General features: G+C 44.3%; 1 protein-coding gene across 5 annotated transcripts in view; it reads right to left on the reverse strand.

Moving 5' to 3' along the window:
* abi1a (abl-interactor 1a) overlaps positions 1-17575 on the reverse strand; it is a 41491-nt gene that overhangs the window by 12193 nt on the left and 11723 nt on the right. For all 5 annotated transcript variants that reach the window (XM_079181482.1, XM_079181480.1, XM_079181481.1 and 2 more), the window contains exons 3-5: positions 5297-5473; positions 1360-1463; positions 717-866 (exon numbers count right to left, since the gene is read on the reverse strand). In XM_079181482.1, the coding sequence (XP_079037608.1) occupies positions 717-866; positions 1360-1463; positions 5297-5473 (431 nt within the window). The remainder of the gene's footprint in view (positions 1-716; positions 867-1359; positions 1464-5296; positions 5474-17575) is intronic.

Consider the following 17575-nt stretch of genomic DNA (forward strand, 5'->3'; position numbering starts at 1 on the left):
TATTGGTGTATTGTGCTTCTGCTACTACTTTGGTTTGTATACTGTAAAGTACTTCTGTTATTGTGTATTCATAGTACTTTGCAGTGTTGCTACTTTGTAGTTCTTTGGAGGTATACCGTCATTTGATCTCTCTACATTGTAATCCAATTCTTCTGTCTACCCTGTACTTGCTGCTCCTATTGCATGGCTCTTTCTGCAGGTTTTTTAATTTATTGACTTTTATTTCATATAATTGAACTTGACTTGACTTTAAGTAGCGCGTGTGTGTGTGTGTGTGTGTGTGTGTGTGTGTGTGTGTGTGTGTGTTGATCTGCTGCTGTAGCTAATCTATATACGCGTGTCCACATTTTCCTGCAAAGTGCAAAGAACGTCCCAGTGAGTCGTGCAAGTAATTATTTACCATTGTCGACTCATTCATTATCTATTTTTCTGATTAACGGGTGAACCGTTTGGTCTGTAAAATGTTTAAAAATAGAAGTTAATCACATTAAAGCTCCCAAAGCTCAGCATGGCACCTTGTTGTTGTTCGTTTGTCTCACATAACAAAGATATTTAATTATCAACGACATGAAACAGAAAATAGTGACACGTAAATCAATTATCAAGAGTCTATTATTAACCTGCAGAGCTGCTCTGGTGTGTGTGTGTGTGTGTGTGTGTGTGTGTGTGTGTGTGTGTGTGTGTGTGTGTGTGTGTGAGAGACTCTTCTCATCTACCTGTGTGTGCGTTGCCTCTGGTTGAGCGACGCCGTGCGTCCAGGGCTCTGCTGGCCGTGCTGGGCGCCGAGTCGGGCGGGGCTGGTCATGTAGTCGTTGGGCACCGTGGGCGGCTTCACCGGCTCCAGGGTCTTGTAGGACGTGTTGCGTCTGCAGCGGCCGGAGACGGAGAAGCGAGTCGATATTAAATCATGGACAGGAATGATCAGTGCAAATCCTACTATCAAAACAGCGAGGCAGCGTTCACTAGAGCGTTGTAAAGCCCATCAGTTTACTCAGCTGGAGGCTCCACGCCACATCACCGTTTACTGTTGGAATTAATATCTGTTCATGTCGCCGACTGCTGCTGTGCGTCAGACGACACAAACAGATAAAAAGTTCCCAGACTTTCCTTTTGCAAAACGAATAACGTCCTGGGGCCTCCTGCTAGCTCAGTGGGTTGTGTTTGTTCACCGTGTTACTCTTCACCAAACATTTATTCATTAAAAAAACAAATCCAATATCTAAAATATAAATAAATGTGACATTTACTTTCACTGCATGTTCTTGTATCGCCCCCAAAAGAGCGCTGCTGCTTTTTTTCCTTTTCATTCAATGTTTCATAATTAGAGGATTAGTTTTCTCTTCAAACAGAAATCTTTACCCGAGCGTGCCGCGCCCCGACATGGGAGGGCTCGGCGGCTTCTGCGTCGGCGGATTGGTCCTCGATAGTGTTCCTCCTCTGACTGACTGATTGTTTCCATGTTGCTGTGGTTAGAAGAAGAAGAAGAAGAAGAAGCACTTTCAACAAACAAATTACAAATACACTTCACATACACATCAAATGTTATAGGCTGCCCAGACGACGACATAGATGTTTATTTGAACAGCTCATGTTCAACTTGCTGATTGCAGGTTACAAACCTCTGGGTTGTTCCAACAAGGCTTCTTGCAAAACAAGCACGTAACCACAGAAAAAAACAGATAACTCAAAAGCTTTGAAGATCTGGATTTACAGTATTTTGAATGAGGATATAGAGCGCATGCTTTGTCTGGGGAGCCTATAAGGATGGACTACAGAACATTTATGGACAACTACACGTGTAGAGTAAAGGACAACGCACACAGTTGGTAAATTGACAAGGAGGGTGTACTTCTACTAAGAGGACTACAGCACAAGTCTGTTAATGGGAATAACGTGGGAAAGGACAATAATGATGACACGCACAGGGGTTTGCTTTGAAAGGGAGTTGGACAAATCTATCAATAATACATCATGGTAAAATGGGTCATGTGACAAACCAGACTTACCTTGGCTTTTAGCCACTTATGAAGGCGAAGCAAGAAGAAAAAAAAAAAAGAGAGAGGGAGAGACAGAAAGAAGGCATGTCAAAATGGCCATAAACGGATCAGAGGAAGTCAAAGTACAAGCGAGCAGGAGGAAAATGATCCCTCGTTGTATTTACACTGAGTAAACATTCAGTAAGACCCGGGCAGGTCAGCGGTTACGAGTCATTCTAGCAGAGGAAAACACTGTGGCTGCAGACCGACAGCACCACACCCAGTGCCACGGTCGGACTGGAAGGAAGTCACAGGAGGAGACGACGCAGATATTACGAACGAGCCAAACAAGTTTTATATCATCATGGCTTTGTGCATCAAAAAGCTGTCACATAAAAATGTTTTTTAAGTCCACTGAGCATGTATTTGATTCTTTTGGAGATGATTGCATTCCTGGCAGCGATAAAAAACACCTTCGTACTTGTGTGGGCTGATGTCAAAGGGAATACAGAGCCAACAGAAGCAGTGAGAAGGGATTGTCAACTGCAGAGTCAAGTGGCTCATCTATAATGCAGCTTCCCCAGTGGCCTTTGCAGAAAGCATTGTAGCCTCTCACAAGTGCACGAGAGAAAATGAAACCCAAAAGCAAATTCACACCGAAGGTCAGCATGATAAAATCATTATAAAAACACCTTCAGTGCAGCTGTGAATGCTACATTTGACATTCAAATTTTACTCACCCGAGGTTATCAGCTCTAGACGGGATTCACTTTACAATCTAGGTCACGCAAAGGCCCACGACTGCCTTCCCTTATCTTCCTGGCTAATGCCGTATCTCTGTTTTCTCTGCACAAACCAGATCGGCAGTGTGGGAAACGATTTTGGGTAACGTCCCAAGTTGAATAATGGGACGGACAGGTTCAGATTAAGGTCATTGTCAAGTCCAAAAAAAAAACCGGAGCAGTGCAGCCTGTCAGGGCTGGGTGAGACTTCCAGAGTTTATTATGGTAGTCGCCAAGGAGACATCCCAAAAAATAACGTCCAAAGAAGATGACAAACATGTCGGGGCAAACTGCTCCAGCTGGTGCGACGCGTCACAGTTGCTAATGGGGTGGACGTAGTAGATTCAAAATTATAATACTTAAGTAATATATATTTAATTAATACTTAATTAACCACTAAGATAATCTTTTAAACTCATAACTGACACAATGAAATATCAAAAGAATGCAATCTAACTTCAAACACCTGACATCATCCTCGCTGAATAGATGAAAGACGCAGGAACATCCTGATCCGTCAGATCTAATTATTATTGATATGATGCTCAGAGAAGAGTCTGATTATCTACCAGGTGACTTTCCCCTTCTAATTTATATCCTTTTTCCCCGTATTGCTCGTTTGGATCTGACATTGGCTTCTATTTAATAATGTATGTGAGCGCTACATAGCTCAGGCTTTGGTGCTTAACTGCACAAACACCGTGCGAGGCCGTAAAAAAACAGTTCAGGCCGATGCAAACACTCCGGCACATGTGGCGGGTTTCACAGTTAACCGGCGGCTATAGACATGATTTACACTCCTATTAAAGTATTGATTCTGGTCAGTAAGTAAACCGTGGCTATAGATATTCTACACAAGCCGGGCATCTGACAGCAGCCATCACCGGATACTATATGAATAAATATGGAGCATTGATGTTGAGTATTGATTGGCTCTTTGGGCTGTGACATGCATAGATGGGAGGAGGTGAGTGATGTAGGACAGCTGCAGGAGCGTTTGTGTGTGTGTGTGTCTGTTCCCCATCACATTCACCACGAAAATGCAGCATTCATAAAGACTTTTTAAGGAGAAAATCCCCTGAGATTAGGCCCAGAGTAATATGTAATGTTCCTAAAATAGATGCATCGAACACTCTCAAAGCAGCCATGAATCACGGTGGTTTCGGTAATTTGAGACTTTTGTTCAATGACGTCGTGCTCTCCTACTTTGGAGAGAGTAAAGTCAGACGAGTGGATGATTCACACGGACCTCACTGTGGTTTAGGGTTAGATAGAGCCGGGTGTCAATTAGCTTAGCTTAGCATAAAGACTGAAAGCAGGGGGAAACAGCTAGCCAGGCTCTATACAAAGTTTCTAAATCTGCCTAAAGCTCACTAGTTTATACCAAGAAACAATAGCAGCACATGTATGAGATACAACGTGTTAATAACTTTGTCTTTATGCTAGGCTATGCTAACAGCCTCTAGCTTCATATTTATCATCTCAAACTTGGAAAGAAAGTGAATTTGCGATCCAAAAAACTCTTAATTCAATAACAACAAAACACATCTTCGTGCACTTTTAAGTGCACAACGTCCAGACTATTGGACTGGTCCCCGGCGTGGGAAATGCATCCAAATAAAATCTTTCACTACCCATTAGCCAAGACGGAAGTGTCCAGCGTAATTCCCTAAACTGAGAGCGACACAATGGCTTTCATCCTCCTTTATCAAGGCCTGTAACGCTACGGGACGGTGGTGGCGGGCCTCTAATCCAATCCGTCTGAAAGCTGCAATTGATTGGCTGATTGATGGGGCAGAGGACGCTCAAAGGGGGGGAGAGGGGGGAGATCGCAAAAAAAGCCTCCGGCCGTCAGGAATGATGTCATTACCACCACTGTCAGGACGACCCAGTGACCCCTATAGTGCCACCCCCCCCAGTGATGGCAGAGAGGGAGTGAACATGTCACACTTGGATCATGCGAGTTTATCACATGAAAACCAGCTCCTCTCCCGCCTTTCAGATCGTAGCGATGTGAAGACAAACTACAAATCTAATTGTAACAACATCATTCCTCCGTGGAGGTTCAGAGAAACTGGAGAACGAGATTACGAGGGCGGTCCGAGGCCTAAGTGCCATTAAAAGAAACGTCTGACAAATCCGTCCTTCTCACAACGCTCTGAGAATGGAGCTGTTTTTCCTGAACGCGATATGATGTAATCGCTTTTTTAGTTCATCTCCACCCCCAACCCATTCCCACCAACCCACACTGAAGCATATTCCTGTAGGGTCAGAAGGGGTGCTTTCTGAAGATGAAAGAGAACGCACAAGAGATGGAGTGTGAGCCAGAAAAGCGAGTCAAAGTGGGGGAGAGAGAGAGAGAGAGAGAAGAGAGGGAGGGAGATAGGAATACCTCTGGCAAGAAAGAGAGGAGGGGGAGGGGAAGATAATTTGATACAGTGGAAGAACAGAAGCAGAGAAACTAATTGAGAAAGCTGATCAGGGGGAGCAGATCTAAAAGGAGGGGAAAATACCCCAAAATCAGGAAATCCAGCTCACCTTAACGCCGTGGCCGACGTCATCCAGTACGTTGTAGTCAACGGGCTTCCTGATGTACCTGACAGGCCGCTCCATGTTAGCCGGCGCTATGATCTTATGGGTCCTCGCGGTGTTCTTGTTGGTGGTCAGGATCCCGATCTCCCGCCGGGCCACCTTCTCTTTGTGGATGTCCACCGTCTGTAAAAGACAAGGAGACAGGAGAGATGAGGGTGTGATCGATGGCACAGAGACGTACGGACCCCTGGGATTCAATGAACTCGTCATACAGCAGCTTAAAAAGGTTTAATTAAATCATGAGGCTGCGCTTTTCATCACCAAGCTTGTAATCTTTTTACGACAGCCAGTGCACACTAATAAAATCGATTGCGGTGGAGACCGGGGCCTGAACGGAATAATGACCCGAGTCTGTGCATCTGGACGTCTTTCTGAAACAACGCTGACCCCCTGAATCTAGAGTCTAAAGTATAATTAATTCAGCAAATTACTAAGGTTATTAAATACACAAAACAAGATAGCGATGAGTTAAAAGTGCTGAAATGTGATTGAAGTGTGGCACCACTGCATTCATATTAAGTCTATTGTGTATTAGGAAAACCTCTTTCATCTTCCCTTTGCATCATTCATGGGCCAAATTGTGATGCGTTATTTATGAGTGTTTTCCACCAATTGCACCAATGTTCCATTAATTAGCCTGTCCCTTTTATAAAAACTAATTACTTTTAAGATACATTAGGAAAACCTTACACACTGCTGGCCCCAATTAGCACAAATAACTGAACCCAGAAATAAGGCTTCCCTTCTTGATACCCTGCAAGGTGCATGTCTGCAGCCAGGGTTTAATCAGAAGGAACATTAAGGCTTGAACGAGGCAGCAGTTTCTTAATATTTTAATTCTATGGTCCATAAAATGTCAGAAATTCATGAAACATTCCCCACAAACCAGGTGGGCATACTCATTGTCAACCCTTTTTCCAGCACGATGCTATGTGACATGCGTTGAAGTGAATATAAAATAAATAAAATCAACAGGGATGTGGACAATTACAATATATCAACATACAATTACTATGCTCTCCTCAAAACTGTCTTGCTAACATTTCCACTTCTAACAATCACCATTGGTGAGAATAAACCCTTAAACCCTTAATCTACCTTGTTGATCATTGTGAAACACACTTCATTGCAAGCAGTAAATCCTCACATTTTAGAAGATAGAACCAAAATATGATTAACAGTTTTGCTTAAATTAGTCAACGACTAATTTTCTGGAGTGGACTGGCATCAAGGTGGAACATGAACCATCACGTTCAAACACGGCCAATCTCCCACAGATCTGAGCACCATCGCACATTTCCATTCCCTGAGCCGGGAGGAGCCCAGGAGCAGCTGCCCTTCCTCTGAGAGATGAAAGGCTGCAATGTCTGCTGAGGGCAGAGCAGTAAAACGATGGTCTCTCATGGGGGGGTGGGGGGGTCAACGACCAGCCCCAACAGAGGATTCCTTTCATGCCACAGGGATCTGGAGCTGGACTGAGCTCTCTCTCTGTTTCACTGTACGGTCGATTTCAAGTATCACTCATCCCAGAGTTGAGGGAGTCAACAACACTGGTGGACTCGTGTGTAGTCCAGTACAATGCAGCGATCTCTGGACAACGTCGAGTCTAATTTTAAAACCAGAGAGCAGACGAGCTAGTGCAAAGTGATGCTAAGCAGACATCAGTTCTTACCAGATGGCAACATCCGGTTCTGTGAAGTGAAACCGATGCAGAAGTGTCTTAAACTTGCATTCTCTCTACTGCCCAGCAGGGGGCGACTTCTCCGGTTGCAGAAAGAAGTCAGGTTGTATAGAAGTCTATGAGAAAGTGACTACTTCTCACATGATTTATTACCTCAGTAAACATGAGTTTATGGTCTCAATCTCTAGTTTCAAGTCTTCTTCAATACAGCATGATGTTCATTGAGTAAATTATGGTTCATTTAGAGTCAAACAGACCATAAAGCAGAGTATGATTTAGGGCGGGGCTACCTTGTGATTGACAGGTCGCTACCCTACCAGAGACGTATACGGCATCTCTACGTTACTCCTCAGAAGTCCAAATATGGTCACTTCTGCTCAATGGTTGCAAAAAACAAGATGGCGACGGCCAAAACGCCGAACTCCAGGCTTCAAAACGTTAGTCCATGAACCAATGGATGACGTCACGAGGACTGCGTCCACTTATTGTATACAGTCTGTGCTTCTTACAGGACACACAAGGATATAAGACAGTGGATTGTTCAAAATGACAGAAAAAAAGAATCAATATTTCATAACAGGAAACGTTGCTCATACATAATTGCTCCCGCAGAGACTTCCCATACAAAGAGGAAACAGCCGCTCTGTTCCAATGCTTTGTTGTGTCTGTTTGAATTAAAGGGGGATGGCAGAGCGTCTAATACAGTCATCTTTTCTAACCTGAGCTGGGCTGCCAGAACATGAGAGGCTCTTAATATTAAAAAAAAAGAACCGCGGTGACAAAGTCTTCCCAATGAGGCAAACGAACCGATGCACAAAGAAGGCAGGCAGGCAGAAGAAGGAGTAAAGGAGGATTAGGGAATAGCTCAGTTTGTCTAGGTCTGGTTTTACTGCCAAAATACAGCTTTATCCTTATTTCACCTCACTGTGACTCCAACACACCGTCCTCTCCTAAGCCTCTTTCCCACTGGACAAAGAAAACTAACTTACACCCACAAACATCTGGCTTTTGTCTTTAATGGGAACTGTTACAAATTGGTATTCTTTCCCACGACAGACGACTGCAGAACTCACGAGCGACTCCAGCTCAGATCAGCAGTGAAGGAAACCGAGTGAACATCCTTTTTCCAGCGCGATGCTATGTGATGCGCTTTGAAGTGAATATATAATAAATAAAATCAGCAGGGATTTGGATGATTAGCATTTATTAATGTACAAAACATACAGTTACTATGCCACCAGATACTAATTTGTATCCGTGACATACCCCCCAAAAAAACAGAGCGGCATAATCCTCTTCTGGCAACCTATACATGCATGAGTGACGATGAGAAAGGAGTCCATCCTCCATTTTAAAACCTGCATATACGTGCTAATTTTGGTGGGAAAAGGGTCGTAGAGACCGTGTAAAGTCACGGGACATTGTTATCATTAGATATCACTGTGAAGAAGCAGTTTTCAGCCAAAACTCATAAAAGAGGAAAAGTACACTACAAACCACCAAAAGAAACTTCTCGTAAACGAGAGACCTGGTGTTGAAATATTGCATCTAAATTGGGAAAGCATCTGTTCTTGTCTGAACACACTCCCCTTATCAGAGAGCAGCATGTGGACCAACATCATCGCAGCTGGTGAAAAAAGGGGGGGAAGTGAGAAGGCGGCGTGGTGTGAGGTAACGTCCTTCCTGTACGCTGAGAGAATAGCCGTGCTGTAACAGAGCGACCTGAAGATGATGTCAGAGGGGTGAATTCAAAGACGTTAAATGGATCCGACAAAAGAATGCAAAGGTCTCAGTAGAAAAGCGTCTTCTGGCTCGACTCCTTTTCGACTGACCCGGTGGCTCCCTTGACTGCTTCCTCTGACTTTTCAACTGGCACTGAGAGGTGTTTACTTGACCCCGTTTGTCTGTTGGAGAGAGACTGAACTCAAATACATGTTGCCAAACTGAAAGGTGGATGATTCACATGTGTTCTTCAACCACTGTCACCCATATGTTTGAGGCCTGTGGGTGGTTTTCCCAGAACGCTGAGCCGTTCTGGCTCTGGTGTTTGGCTTTCCCGCCGGATTTAAAGGGCCTCTTCTTTCCGTTCAATTCTTCCTCTGCATCCTTTTTAAGTTTTCGCCCCCCCCCCCCCATTCCTCTAATTCCACCCGATTCTCCCCACACCCAGGGAGGACTCGGCCACCTATATGACTGCTGTGAGGATTTAGGTCACACATCGGAACTGCTGCCAACACCATCATCGTCATCCTCGCATCCAAGCCAGACAGACAAACTCTATCCAGTCCAGACCACTTTGGACTGAAGGGGTTCTTCCCATTTTTGGGATACGAGTGAGTCAGCGTCAGCGGTTGTTGCCACGGTGAGAGATTCTTGTTGTGTTGTCAGCAGCAACAACTGGCTAAATATTTGTGATTTATTTATTTTTCATCCAGATTGTTGCCATTTCGGTTACGGCTGCACTTGGAAAGCTTGAAGCTCCAAAGTGGGACACGAGGTCGGCCATTGTTAATGTTCCAACTCCAACACCCAGGTGTCTGATGACGTCACTCGACGAATCACCAACACAGGCGGTCTGGGATCGCTATTACAGACCACACAGATGATGGCAAAAGAGCTGGTGTTGTAAGCTAATTCCTCAGTTTAACTTCTCAAATCCGTGACGTGTTCTTTTAATTGTCTTCCGATAGATTTGGTGCAGGAGGAAATGTCGTCCATCCCGTCTGACTGGAAGAAGCATTTCAGTAATAAGAATGGAGAACAACTCTTCCTCTCATGTGTATTCTTCTCTGTGTGAATTAAGTGTAACGGAAAACAGAGTGCAGGTGATTTCTTTTCATGTTTTGCATCCGGCACCTTTTTAAACTCGTGGTATTGAATGATGATTAGATTCTTCACACGGTGGACTAACTTGGACCAGCCTCTCCTCGGCACACAGATTAACACTACGGGTGGAGCATTTGGAGAACAGGTCATACGAGTGCGTCCATAAATCTCTCAATTCGGTTGCGCAGTCAATCAAAAGGCAGGAAAGGAATGTCGAAGCCTTACGCAAACGTAACTTGACAACTTCCCCCCCCCCGAGACAAACACACAGCGTTCTGGAGGGTGAGGTAAGAAGAGACTACGCATAAGAAAACATGTTGGTAGTCTTTGGTATGGACTTGAGACAGCCGGTTTCACTTCAACAGATGTTGGAGAAAAGACAAAAAAAGAGCCTTTGCAGCGTTTTGGCAGACTGGCCGGCGGATGATGTCCTCAATAAAATGCCAGCTATGCACAAACGCACAGACAAACAAAGAAAAGCTGCCCAGCATGTACTGTAGGGAGCTCACACACAACAACAAATAAAGCCTGCTAGTAGACAAACACACCCTACACACCAATGTGTGTGTGTGTGTGGCTAACCAGACCAGACCAATGTGTCAATGCTTAATGATAACAGTTTGAGTGCAGATGGCGTAAAGAAATGTTTCAGCGAGGCGTCTTCGTCCTGCTCCTCTGAGACACTGAGGAGTACTCTCTGTCCAAGAACATTCAGACATATTTTAACTGCCGCGTAATATCATAAAGCAGAGCTTCACATAATTATGAAATAAGACGTGCCACGAGGTCTCATTAAAGGCCATTCCTGGCTGAGAGCTAAGACAAGCTCGTCTTTACAGCTGTCCAGGATTTGGAAATCCTTGTTCTGCAGGATTACGAGGAGATGATAATGATGAAGAACACGTCTGTTGAACACATTTCAACCTCAGTTTCAGGCTCACTGTGCAAGAGGATTTATCTCAACGGTCGGGGGCCGTGAACAGGTGAAGACAGCCTGATAAGGACTATTATCTTTACAGAAAAAGGAAAAGTATCTTTCTCTGCAAATCCCTGCGTCACGCTCGCACTATTACCCACGTTCACCCCGGGGAAGCAGGTTTGAACAATTTGTAATGCTGAATGTGTTCACTTATTTTATGATGAAGTGTGCCGTTCCTGCTGCGTCCACTTTCTCTCGGCTTCTGCTGCAGTCATTTCCTAGGTTTTCCTGAAATAACCTCCTCGGAGAAGGATCCTCTTGAGCAGCGTGCTCTTCATAAGTAGACACGCGTAGAGCTTTAGGATGTGATCATCATCATTAAGACATCTTGTGGTGACTCACTGTTTAGTAAAGGTAAAAAAAGACAACGAAATGCGTCTGTAGATGGATTTAGTCTTGTTTGCTTAAATGATTTTGCCAATTTTGGACTATGTCGGCCATGTACAGATGCCTTTGTTTGGACAACATTAAAAGGCACATAAACGTCCATTAAACTTTTTTTCATGGATGTAAACAAAAGAGATATACCATGTGAACCAGTGAGCTTCAGAGATGCTGTTCGGCAGATTTTGTTTCCTTTGGACAGAGCCACGCTAGCCGTTTCCCCCCGTTGCCAGTGTTTGTGCTAAGCTATGCTAGTTAGCTTCATATTTAACGGCCTTCTTCTTCTTCTTCTTCTTATTCTATCATCTCGTGATCCCTCAGGTTGATCTTGTGACCCTTGTGAGCCCATTCCCCAGAAACCACTGCTCTACGACACTTAGATTTGAACCTGTGAACTTCCGGTCACATGCCTGTTTTTAAAGTCTCTTGGTCGTCTGTCATCTTCTTCTTCTTCTTCTTCTCATCGTGTCTGGCCTCATCCGTAGGAGCAGTGCAATCCAACCCTCCCACCACTGCACTGAGCCAAAACGGCTGTCGCAGCAGAGCGAACGCCTCCTTTGTCTGGTTCTGCTTCTCAGCGTGATTACAGCCAGCACATCTGAAGGCCGTCATCTTCAGAGTCAAACAGTTGTCCAACGGCCCTCCTCCGGTTTGGGCTGTTAGTGCACCACGGAGCATGACGGAGCGTCCATCCACACTCGGAGCCTAAACGGGACGTCAAACGCCCGGTGGGGAGCTCTCCGTTTGGCAGCTTCTTGTTAAAAAACTAATTCCTCTGTTAAATCTAACAACCCGTGTGTGGTATGACGGAGCCAGAAGAAGAGGTTGTGTGAGGATTTGAAGTGTGAAACCTTGGAGGGATTGTCTCTCCCAACAAAGGGAAACAAAAATAAGTAAAGATTCACATATGGAAACACCGCGGCTGTCTTTTGCCGTTTTTGGGCAGCGACCAAACAGGATTCTGACAGAGCTCTGAAGTTCACATCCAGGACGAGAGCGAGAACACCGAGAGCTGAATCCTCTGTGAGGGGAGAGGAGTGTTCCCTGATCAGCCTTGTTTATACGGAGCGGTTCAATAATTGCCTACAGGATCCTTAAACGGGGGGGAGGAACTGCAGAACAGAGGTGAGATGATTACATGTAATTGCAGCGTGTTGTTAAGTGGGAAAGACTGCACTGGTAATGAGGCTCTGCAGTGGGGAAGAGGAAGAGGGCGGAGAAGGAAGCGCAGGAGAGGAAGTGAGATGCCGAGCAGGAGGAGCTGATGAGTCACTGAGCAACATCAGTCACCAGTCATTTCACATTTAACCTCTATTCATGCAGAGCGGAGGCTTGATAGCCGGGCGTGTGCTGCAACGCTTCACATCCAGTCACATAGAAGTGAATGTAGCAATAGTCTGAAAGTCAGGAAGCGACAGACAAATCAACTCCAATTTGATATTTGCTGGTTGCAGCTTCTCAAATATGGAGATCTGCATTTTTTTTTTTCCTCTTTGAGTTCTGGACTTTTTTGTTGGACTTCATTTTAGGTCTTCTGGGAAATTGTGATGAGCATTTCTTACTTTTTTGTGACATTTATGTATAACTTGAAAGAAAACATCAAAAAAAGTTTAAAATATGATTTAAAAACTGATGTTTTGTTGAAGTCCAAGTGCATTGAGATTTTAGTTGCTCTTGAAAGATGATATTATTGAGTTTGGAGATGAAACAATAAATAAATAGGACTGATCAACAGGAAATCAATGAACCATTACAGTTTGAATCATGCAGATATTCTCAGTTTCAAACCCCACAAATAGAGTTAGAATATGTTTCATATCAGTTTTAACTGACTGTCTTTGTGGTTTAAACTGTTGGCGGACAAAACAAGAATAGACAAAAGAATCAATAATGAAAATAATATTTGAATTAGGGTAATAAATTACTGGATTTCTTTTGAGGAACATTTTTCCAATCCAAAATCATTCTAGACACTCTCCACACTTTCCACTTTCCAATATCAGAAGCATGTCTTTATCCTTTAAATAACCAGAGCACAGAGGCAATGGGCTCCACAGAGAGAGAGACAGACACACACACACACACACACACACAAAACAGAAAGAGGCATGAAGACAAATATCCAACAGTGAAAAAATGAAAATACAGACAAACTTCGCATGGAGTTCTGCATTTCACAGCCAGGCAAGTGGGAGAGACCACCAGGAGAGGCAGGAGAGAGACCAAAATACACAGCAAGCAGTGGGATCAGCAGGAAACACGAGAACAGACACACACACACACACACACACACACACACACACACACACACACACACACACACACACACACACACACACACACACACACACACACACACACACACACACACACACACACACACACACACACAGAAACATGGAGAGACCTATAAGGCTTCATTTCCTGTTTGGATGAGTGCCATTCTTCCTCGACGGGAGGTCATAAAGCCACCACTGCAGCACACAGACGCAACCTTACGCCTTTGCAGGAGTGTGTTCTTACACACACACACACACACACACACTAGCTGCAGAGCGTAACGGCATGCAACTGTGCATCCGAGGGAATGAGGACTGGAATGAATCAAAATAACCAAAACAATAAAATGCTCGCCATGCTAAGAGCACAAATACAAACAGGGCCTAACTCGTGATCAGATAACAATATTGTGTAACTGTGTTAACGGCATCTCAGTGAGACACACACACAGCTGTGGGAACCAGCGGAGTACAGTAGACGTGTCAGCTGCTTCCTGCATCCAGCCTGCTGCTTCATCACGGTGGTCACTGGGTTCAATCAGCACACCGGCCAAGCACCAAATGTAAGTGCAAGCCATCTACCATCATCGTACGACAACGCTGCACTGGAGGAACAGAGAGTTGAACAATTCATTTTAAACGACACACACACACACACACACACACACACACACACACACACACACACACACACACACACACACACACACACACACACACACACACACACACACACACACACACACACACACACACACACACAAATTTTTAAGTTGGATAAATACATACAAAATCTAAATGTTTAAAAAAAAAAGGTTGCACTAAAATAGATGTTTGCATTTAGTTTCTATTGTATTTTACTGATGCTGGGCAATAATTTAGATCAGTTCCCCTCAGCTGAGCTTAACTCAGTATTTCCTCCCTGACTAAGACCGATACGGAAACATTGGTCATTCATGCTATTAATGTTCCAGTGGACAAAAGATTTGACTATGAAACCAGGGGATTTTCTAAGAGAGCGGTGTTGAAAATAGCTTCGACCGGATGCAAAAAAAACATCTAAAATGCATCGCTGGCTGTTTTGTAGTCGTATTTACCCATGAAGGATGGAACTGTGTTTCACGGCATTAACTGAACTTAAAATACTTGTTAGCTCTACTTTTATTCCTCTCAGGGGAATAAATACCATCAGTTTGTTTTCACTTTGCTAAAAATATCTTCAGTGGATCAAACCGTGACCGCTGTGTTGTGCATCAGACTGAACTGTGAGCTGAAGCATTGTTTGTTACCTCTTCAGCATGCACAAACAATATGAGTTTATGTTGTTGTACCTCTCCCTGTTGTTCTGGACGCCCTTCAGTTTAAATGTGTGTCAGAGTTTCTCCAAACAAAGTTGCTTTTATTCCATTGCTATGTCTCAGCACTAACACTCCCTTCACCAAACGGTGTACTTGGTTTTATGGCAACAATGACGAGTGCAGATTATAGCTCACGTGCAGCGTCTCCATAAAACTTGAATACCAACAATCAGGACAGAGGAGCTGCAGCTTGAACATTGGCTGTTTCTGCATGACCCCCCCAACACACACACACTATCCTCCCTCTCTTTCCTCTCTATTGGGGTATCACAGAGAGGTTCTCAATGCGAGGCTTTTTCTTCCGCCGGGGCGGACAAAGCGCTCCCTGTTCGCAGCCTCTTAGCAGCCACTTCACACGCAGCACAAGGTGGAAGCCCCGCAGGCTATGCTACTTTCCCATCAGCCCTTTCTGCCTCAATGCTGCGGAGAGAGACCCCGGCTTGTGGATGACGGCAGGGGAGGTGACACACAAACAAATACCTGTCAACACACACACACACACAAACACACACACACACACACGGCTATGAAGTGATACTGCAGCCCGACGTCCACTGAATATCAATAAGCAGCATACTTAATAAACACCATGCACAGATTCAAACGCATTGTAATTAGAGCACATACGATTCTACCGGCCTCTTGATTGGTGTTTCAACGATTAGTCGACTATTTCTTCTATATCTTTAATGTCGATTCATCATTCAAACTGCACTGGTTCCAACTTCTAAAATGGGACGATCATTCTGCTAGTTTTCTCTTCTTTACACGATTGAAATTTGAATATTTTTGGGACCTGTTCGTTTTGTCTAAACGAGCAATTGGGTCCCAGTGGGCTCTAGGAAAACACAAAAAGTATTCACGGAGGAATTGGTTGCAGCCTTACAGTTGTTTGAATATTAACAGAGGCCTAAAATAAAAATCAGCAGCTGAAGTTATTAAATTGGACCCAATTGTGCATCTTAAATGTTCCTTTTCACCCCTTTAAAAACAGATATCCTTCGTACCTTCCAGTACATGCAAAACTACTTGTATTGCACTGCACTGTACTGTAATACAGCGCAGTAGAGTACAACACTCTGAGCATCCAGCTCAGAGCGACGCCACCACTGAGCAGACACACCCTGACCAGAGTGAACCTCTTGAAACGGACCAAACCGAGCCAGGCAGCGTCTCACCACACCGGCTGACACGTTAATGTAAGAGAGACTCGTCCTCAGGAAGGACTGTGGAGAGAAGGAGAAAAGGCTGGTCTGATTATGGAGAGCCTAGTAAATTCTGCAGCGTGTTTATTATCGATGTCTCGAGGATAAAAGGAGTCACGCTCGTGTTTCACTGGTTATTCACCTGAGGAGACTTCCTTTCCACTGTTAAAACAACATATACTATATACTGTGTGTGTATATATATCAAGCTGCAGGGACCATTACACATTCAGCAGAATGCAACGCTAAAGGCGGCGTGATAATGATCCACCTCTGAACCGGACAGTGGAGGGCAATAAAACACACCCACGTCCTCTGCTTCTTTATTACTAAAGCACATTAGGAACTCTCATCTTGCTGTTTAAACCAGAAAGAAAACAACTGGACGGAGATGAAGACGGACATTAGGAATTCAGCGTTCGCTAGCTTATTAAGGCAAAGCTGCTAAATCATTCAAGTTATGCAAATTAGAGAAAGATTGAAGGAGAAGAAACTTTGCTCGTAGATTAATTTAACTTTTTGGCATTTTTTTTAAAACAAAAAAAGAAAGAGGAAAACATTTATTTGCTGACCATCAGCGTGTCTAGTTCCTATTCACCATGGCTGCACACAAAGTACACAAACTGGGGCTTAAATATAGCAGAGGAAGGATGGACTTCCCCGTGCACAAGACAAGAGACGGTGATGAGGACGTGTGATGCAGACAGAAGTCAAACAATGTGAGCTACAGCTGGAGTTTACCGTTTGGCAATGTTCTTCTGATCTAAAGCACCATGTCCTACTCCCTCTCAGTCGCTTCTCAGACGTGGCCCTGAGACAGAGACTGAGACAGAGAGGGACCTTGGTGTCAGCTCAATGCTACAGTCAGGATATTGACTCAAAACCTGAAGGAGCAATAAGACGCCTCTCTCTCTCTCTCTGGCCTTTGTTTGGTGTCATCATCCATCTTCCACTTCCTTCAGCTTTCCCTCTCTCTCCCTCTGTCTGTCTGTCCCTCTCTCTCTGTGTGTCTCCCTCTCTCCTCTCTCTCCCTCCCTCTCTCTGAAGCCCTCAAGTCCCCTTTCCTTCCATTAGAGTGAGAATCTGACCTTCACTGTGTCCAGAAGGAATTTGTGTGTCTCTCAGTGAAGCACCGTCAGAGGACAAACACAGATAGTGAACATGGGAAAGACAAAACTAAAAGAGGAACTACTCCCTCCATTCCATCAGAGATCACTCCATCACCGCATAGAGAATGTTTACAACCAGAAACATCCACTTTCTTTTATCAATTACTTTACAAGTCTGGATTGAACCACGATGAGAACTAGCTCCAGGTTTGGTGTCGTCCACTTCTAATCTACGAGATGCCACCTGGCTGCAGCTCTTTGTTTGATTTGTCTGAGCTCTTAATGCCTTCATTGGATGAGCGGATGGATTTACCTGCACATGGCAGAAGTCCTCATGCTATAGAAAGAAAAAGGTTAGGGGAGGAAAAACCTGATGAATGACCTGATGTATGGGTTCACCGTAT

Source organism: Pholis gunnellus (genome assembly GCF_910591455.1).
Source record: "Pholis gunnellus genome assembly, chromosome: 20".
Taxonomy (NCBI): Eukaryota; Metazoa; Chordata; class Actinopteri; order Perciformes; family Pholidae; genus Pholis; species Pholis gunnellus.